The 7,593-nt window shown below is 38.7% G+C and overlaps 1 protein-coding gene across 1 annotated transcript in view; it reads right to left on the bottom strand.

Annotated features, from left to right (window-relative positions):
* MRPS31 (mitochondrial ribosomal protein S31) overlaps window positions 1–7,593 on the bottom strand; it is a 77,369-nt gene that overhangs the window by 37,205 nt on the left and 32,571 nt on the right. The window contains exon 6 of the mRNA XM_042781568.1: window positions 4,067–4,137. Coding sequence (XP_042637502.1) covers window positions 4,067–4,137 — 71 coding nt within the window. The remainder of the gene's footprint in view (window positions 1–4,066; window positions 4,138–7,593) is intronic.

Below are 7,593 nucleotides of genomic sequence, written 5' to 3'. Positions count from 1 at the left end.
AAAGAATTGGCCAGGGAAAACCTTATGAATAGCAAAGAAACACTGTTTGGTACAGGCATATGAGGTGATTGAAAATACCACAGCTTGGGTCAGGAGCACCTTAGTCTTCAAGGAGACATCTTTCCTTTTCAACACTTGAAAGGTCTTTTTCAGCAGATTTGCCCAATACGTCTTTTGATGTCCTGACCGCTGCTTCCATTGGCATTGATTGTAGAACCAAGTAATATGAAGTCTTTGACAACTTCAATCCTTTCTCCATCTATCGTGATGCTCTTATTGGTCCAGTTGTGAGGATTTGTGTTTTCTTTATATTGAGGTGTAATCTTGGACTTGTTTTAATTGTCTTTAGCTTCAACTTGAACATGCATACGAGCAGTCGATGGTCTGTTCCACAATCAGCTCCTGGCCTTGTTGTGGCTGAAGATACAGAGCTTCTCCATTGCCTCCTGCCACAGATGTAGGCGATCTGATTCCTGTGTGCTCCATCTGGTAAGTCCACATGTATAACCATTTATGTTGTTGAAAAAATATATTTGCAATGAATGTGTTGTTGGTCCTGCAAAATTCTATCATTCAATCTCCAGTGTTGTTTCTTTCACCAAGACCATATTTTCCAACTACCAGTGATTCTTCTCTTTGCACCTTTTGCATTCCAATCACCAGTGATAATCAACACATCTTGATTGCATGCTCGGTCAATTTCACAATGCAGAAGTTAATAAAAGTCTTCAATTTCCTCATCTTTGTCTTTGGTGGTTGGTGTGTGAATTTGAGTAATAGTAGTATTACCTGGTCTTCCTTGTAGGCTATGGATATTATCCTATTACTGACAGCATTGTACTTCAGGATTGATTTTGAAACATTCTTTGTGATGATGAATGCCACACAATTCCTCTTCAATTTGTCATTCCCAGCATAGTATATCATATAGTTGTCTGATTCAAAATGGCCAAAACCAGTCCATTTCAGCTAACGAATGCCTAGGGTATCAAACTTAATGCATTCCATTTCATTTTTGACAACTTCCAATTTTCCTAGACTCATACTTTGTACATTCCATGTCCCAATTATTAATGGATGCTTACAGCTGTTTCTTTTCCATTTGAGTTGTGCCGCATCAGCAAATGGAGGTCCTGAAAGCTTTACTCCATCCACATCCAAAATTCAGCTCTAATCTGAGGAGGGAGCTCTTTCCCAGTCATATTTTGAGTGCCTTCTAACCTGAGGGGCTCATCTTCCAGCAATGTATCAGATAATGTTTCAGGGCTATTCATAAAGTTTTCCAGTAATACATCAGACAGTGTTTCACAGCTATTCATAAGGTTTTCACTGGCCAATTATTTGAGAAGTGAATGGCCTCCACCTTCTTCCGAGTCTGGCTTAGTATGGAATTTCCGCTGAAACTTTTCCATCACGGGTAACCCTGTTGCCATTTGAAATACCGGTGGCATAGCCTCCAGCCTCACAGCAGTAAGCAAGCCACCCCAGCATGACAAACTGACATACAAATTTGTTTCCCTTGACTGTTCCAAACCAAACCGCTCACTTCCTGGCCTTCCTTAATGGCTCTACCCTGCCACCCAGCTCCCTTTCCTGGCTGCCCTTACCTCAGCAGCTCTGCTCTGCTGCCCTGGCTCACTTTCCTGGCTGCCCTTACCTCAGTGGCTCCACCACAGACGTTCATATCAGTTTTATTTGTAACAGCCAAAAACTGGAAACAACTCAAATGTCTTCCAACAGGTGAAGGAATACAAAATGTGGTACAACCATATACAGGTAGTCCTTGACTCAGATCATAAGTCGGTTCTGACATAAGTCAAATACTTCTTTTTTGTTATAAGTTTTCCTCATAATTGCCATTGCCTGCCATATGGCAGTCTTTTGAAGAGTAAATCAGAACAATCAACATCTGAGAGTGAACATCCGAGAATGATAAATGATATCAGCAAAGTACACACTGTATGTAGTGTACTGCAGTGATGGTCTCAAGTATAGCAGGGATTGTGGGGCTGGCGCGGGATTGGGCAGTGTTTCGTTCTGCTGTGCATGGGGTCGCTATGAGTCGGAAACGACTCGACGGCACTTAATAACAACAACAACAATAATGATGAATAATCCTTGTAGTTACACTTTTGTGGATATTGGTGAATATTTCCTTAAAATAAATTTCTAGGAATGAAATTTCTGAGTCAAAGGTATAGATCATGTATGATTTAGTCTCTTACGTACCTCTTTATCCATCTTTACCAAGCCCACCTATTTTATCTTCTTTGGTTTGATTCTGTTTCTCTGAGCCTTTATGTACATGAAGATGCCTGATCACACGATGACTGGTGGATATTAAGTATGTTGGCCTACCTAATGTGTTTATGTAAGTAACTTCTAGGATTAAATAAGCAATGGGAGGTTGGCCTAGGAACCTAAGTACCATATATAAAATGGTTTCAACCACTGTCCAAAAAGCTAATTTACAGTCTTTAGGAATGCAAGTCACTTGTAAGCAGAAGACCATCTCTATTGAGTTCCTTCATTTATTTTAACTTACCAGCAAACAAAATTTAATGTAAAGCAAGCAGACACTCTTATTTCTTTTAATTAGTCTTAAAACTATGAATTTGAAGGATTTGACCTCTTACCCAAAGAAAAAGGGAAGAGTAAAGAATTAAAAATAACCATATTTATGTTAAGGAAAAAAACGACTTTAAGTTGGCTAAATATATTCCTCATATGTTTTTCCCCCATCTGCTAAAAAATCACTAAGTCATATCTAGTAAGTTATTTCTAGAGTCCCTGGGTAGTGCAAATGTTAAGAGTTTGTCTACGGACAGAAGGCTAGTTGTTTGAACTCACCCAGAGGCACCTTAGAAGGCCTGGTGATCTGCTTCTGAAAGGTTACAGCCTGGAAAACTCTTTGGAGTGCAATTCTACTCTGCACACACAGGGTCACCTTGAGTCAGAACTGACTTGAAGGCACTTCTACATATGTGGGAAGGAGCTCTGGTGGTGTAATGCCTAAGGCATTGGAATGCTAACCAGAAGGTTGGTGGTTCAAACCCACCAGCCACTCCATGGAAGGAAGACTGAGCAATCTACTTCCATAAAGGTTACCGCTTTGGAAACCCAAAGGGGGTTGCTATGAATTGGAATCAACTTGATAGCAGTGAGTTTGGTTTTTTTTTTTTTTGGTTTATATATGTGATCTCTTCTTCTACATAAGCAGCCTTGGTAATGCATTAGCTAAAGTGCTTGGCTGCTTTAACGTGTTCAGTGCTAACCAAAAGGTTGGCAGTTCAAATTCACCAGCTGCTCTGCAGAAGAAAGATGTGGCAGTCTTCTTCCCCAAATATTTAGTTTGGAAATCCTGAGGCAGCTCTACTCTGTCCTAAAGGGTCATTATAAGTCAATAGCAATAAGTTCCTCTAGACAGTAAAATGCCTAAGGGCAGGAACCACAGCTTATTTATCTATGTATAACACAGGAGGCACTGCAATTGTTAAGTAATTATTAATGCTTGTGCAGTGCATAAGGCATTTGTCTGCTAACCAGAAGGTTGACAGCTCAAACTCACCAGCCACTCCTGGGGAAGAAGATGACTCAATCTACTTCTATAAAGACTAAGAAGCTCTGGTGGTGTGGTGCCTAAGGCATCTCACTGCTAACCAGAAAGATGGCAGTTCAAGTCCACCAGCCACTCCACAGAAAGAAGATGGGGCAATCTACTTTTGTAAAGATTTACTGCCTTGGAAACCCAATGAGAATCATCACTGTGAGTTGGAATCGACTCGATGGCAGTGAGTTTGGTTTTTGGAATCCAAATTAGTAACTAATCTATAGCTCTTGATTCAGGTAGCTAGTGGTATTTACTTCTCATTGCTTCATAGAATGCAATAGTGCAAAGGGGAAATCTAACCAAGACTAGCAGTGTTAAAGATTCCATTCACTAGCATTCCGGGCCAATGACAGGACAGAATACTAAAATACCCAACTACTATGCAATCAAATCACTAAGGACATCTTTAAAAGGTTTCTGCATTCGAAAAATATGATTATGCTTTTCTTAACAAACCTGTTTCAGATCCCTCTTCAGTAGCTTTAGTATCAAAAATATTAAGTCTCCTCCCCTTGAATAGGTTTTTCCTAAGATTAAAAAGAAAAAATAAATGTATTTTAATGACTATATTGTCAACTAAAAATTGAGAAAATTTTAAGTTATGTTAAAAATTCAAAGCTGGAAATGAAAAATAATTCCAACAACTCACATCAAACATTTCAACTAAAAATTAATACATCTTTAAAACTGATATCTAAAAATAGGAACATATGCATTTGAATATTTGTTTCATAATACAACCAGTAAAGCTAAATTTAATTTCCGTAACACCTAACTGAAACCATCAGCTTAATTTGCCATAATTTTAAGTTGATCTATTTAAAATTAAGATGTTAGAAAACTCAGTGTCATGGAAAGTTTTAAAACATGCTAAATTAGAAATCCACCACTTGTTTGTCAGTTTGTCATACTGTGGTGGCTTATGTGTTGCTATGAGGCTCGAAGCCATGCCACCAGTATTTTAAATACCAGCAAGGTCATCCAGGACAGGTTTCAGCAGAGCTTCCGACTAAGACAGACTTGGAAGAAGGAAGGGGCCATCCACTTCTCAAAAAATTGGCTAGTGAAAAACTTATGAATAGCAGTGAAACACTGATTTATTACTGGAAAACTTTATGAATAGCCCTGACACATTGTCTGATATAGTGCTGGAAGATAAGCCCCCAGATCAGAAGGCACTCAAAACATGACTGAGGAAGAGCTGCCTCCCCAGAATAGAGCCAACCTTAATGATGTGGATGGAATAAAGCTTTCAGATCTGCATTTGCTGATGTGGCACAACTCAAAATGGGAAGAAACAGCTGCAAATGTCTGTTAATAATCGGAGCATGGAACGTACAAAGTATGACTCTAGGAAAATTGGAAGTTGTCAAAAATGAAATGGAATGCATTAAGTTTGATACCCTAGGCATTAGTTAGCTGAAACGGACTGGTTTTGCTCATTTTAAAACAGACAACCTTATAGTCTACTATGCCGGGAATAACAAATTGAAGAGGAATGGCATGGCATTCAGAATCACAAAGAATGTTTCAAGATCAATCCTGAAGTACAGTGCTGTCAGTGATAGGATAATACCCAAACGCCTACGAGGAAGACCAGGTAATACTACTATTATTCAAATTTACACACCAACCACCAAAGCCAAAGATGAGTAAATTAAAGATTTTTATTAACTTCTGCATCCTGAAATTGACCAAGCATGCAATCAAAATGTGTTGATTATCACTGGTGATTGGAATGCAGAAGTTGGAAACAAAGAATCACCGGTAGTCAGAAAATATGGTCTTGGTGATAGAAACAACACTGGAGATTCCATGACAGAATTTTGCAGTACCAATGACTTATTCACTGCAAATATATTTTTTCAAGATAAACAGCAGCTATACATGTGGACTTTGCCAGAGGGAATACACAGGAATCAGATCACCAACATCTATGCAAAGAGGCAATGGAGAGGCTCGATATTTTCAGCCACAACAAGGTCAGGAGCTGGCTCTGGAACCAGAGTCAACCAGACTATCAACTGCCTATATGCATGTTCAAGTTGAAGCTGAAGATAATTAAAACAAGTCCACAAGAGCCAAAATGTGACATTGATTATATCCCACCTGACTTTAGAGACCATCTAAAGAACAGATTTGATGTATTGATCACCAATGACCAATAACCAGATGAACTGTGGGATGACATCAAGAACATCATCCATGAAGAAAGCAAAAGGTCATTAGAAAGACAGGAAAGGAAGAAAAGACCAAAACAGATGTTAGAAGAGACTCTGAAACTTGCCCTTGAATGGAGAGTAGCGAAAACAAATGGAAGAAATGACAAGATGAAAGAGCTGAACAGAAGATTTCAAAGAGCAGCTTGAGAAGACAAAGTCAATTATTATAATGAAACATACAATGACCTGGAGTTAGAAAACCAAAAGAGAAGAACACATTCAGTGTTTCTCAAGCTGAAAGAACTAAAGAAAAACTTCAAGCTTCAAGTTGCAATATTGAAAGATTCTATAGGCAAAATATTGAATGATGCAGGAAGCATCAAAAGAAGATGGAAAGAATACACAGAGTCACTGTACCAAGAAGAATTGGTTGATCTTCATCTGTTTCAGGAGGGGCATATGATCAAGAGCCAATGATATTGAAGGAAGAAGTCTAAGCTGCACTGAAGGAGTTGGCAAAAAACAAGGCTCCAGGAACTGATGGAACTCCCATTGAAACGTTTCAACCAATGGATGCCGTGCTGCAGGCACGTACACATCTATGCCAAGGGTTTTGGAAGATGGCCAACTGACTGGAAGAGGTCCATATATGTACCCATTCCAAAGAAAGGTGATCCCACAGAATGTAGAAATTATCAAACAATATCATTAATATCACATGCAAGTAAAATCTTGCTAAAGATAATTCAAAAATGGTTACAGCAGTACATTGACAGGGAACTGCCAAAAATGCATGCTGGATTCAGAAGAGGACATGGAACGAGGGATCACACTGCTGATGTCAAATGGATCTCGCCTGAAAGCAAAGGACACCAGAAAGATGTTTACTTGTGTTTTATTGACTATGCAAACACATTCAACTGTGTGGATCACAACAAATTATGGAAGATATGTTGAGTGAAATAAGTCAATCATAGATGGATAAATATTGTATGAGCCCACTATGGTAAAATGTCAAGGAAAAATTTACACAAGGAATGAAACTTTCTTTGTTGGCTATCAGGGATGGGACAGAAAATTTCTAGATAGGTAAGAGACAAGTATTGATTTGGGTGAAGGGAAAGACAACATACCAAAAGCAAGTGACCACCACAACACTAAGGAAAAGGAAGACATGGAGAAGTGCCCAAGAGGTACAGACAACAAAGGTAAACAATTTTACATACACAAAATGGTATTATCAGTAACAACAAACATTAATCTTTGGGTAGCTACATAGGTAGACAGATTAAGTGATCAAGTACATGTAAGCAAAGATAATATACTCATCATGATATATAAGTGTGGCAGACAACATTTCTACATATATATTTGTATGTGCCCTAAGAATGTCCATATATGTAACAGAGCTAACAAGGGCAAAGTTATGTTAACTTCTTAGCCACAGCCAAACACTTTGAAGGAGTGAGATGCTATGCCTGTGGGCTCAGGACTATGGTCATCGGTGACTTCAAACTCAATTGGCATAACACTGTTCTACAGCCTACTTTGGTGAGTAGCCAGTGGGGCCTTAAAAGCTTGCAAGTTGTCATCTAGATGCAATGAGGGGTCTCTCCTCATCCAAAGCAAAAAAGAATGAAGAAAACCGAAGATGCATGGAAACAATTAGTCCAAGGGATTAGTGGACCATGCAAACCTCAGCCTGTATGACCATGAGATCAGAAGAACTAGATGTTGCCTGGTGTGTTGGATAGGGTTCTCTAGAGAAACACAAAAACCAGCAAAGTATATATATATATATATATATATATATATATATAT

Source organism: Orycteropus afer, unplaced genomic scaffold (assembly GCF_000298275.1).
Source record: "Orycteropus afer afer isolate SDZICR_OR568_19922 unplaced genomic scaffold, OryAfe1.0 scaffold00134, whole genome shotgun sequence".
Taxonomy (NCBI): domain Eukaryota; kingdom Metazoa; phylum Chordata; class Mammalia; order Tubulidentata; family Orycteropodidae; genus Orycteropus; species Orycteropus afer.
This window is presented reverse-complemented; position numbering and strand designations above follow the sequence as displayed.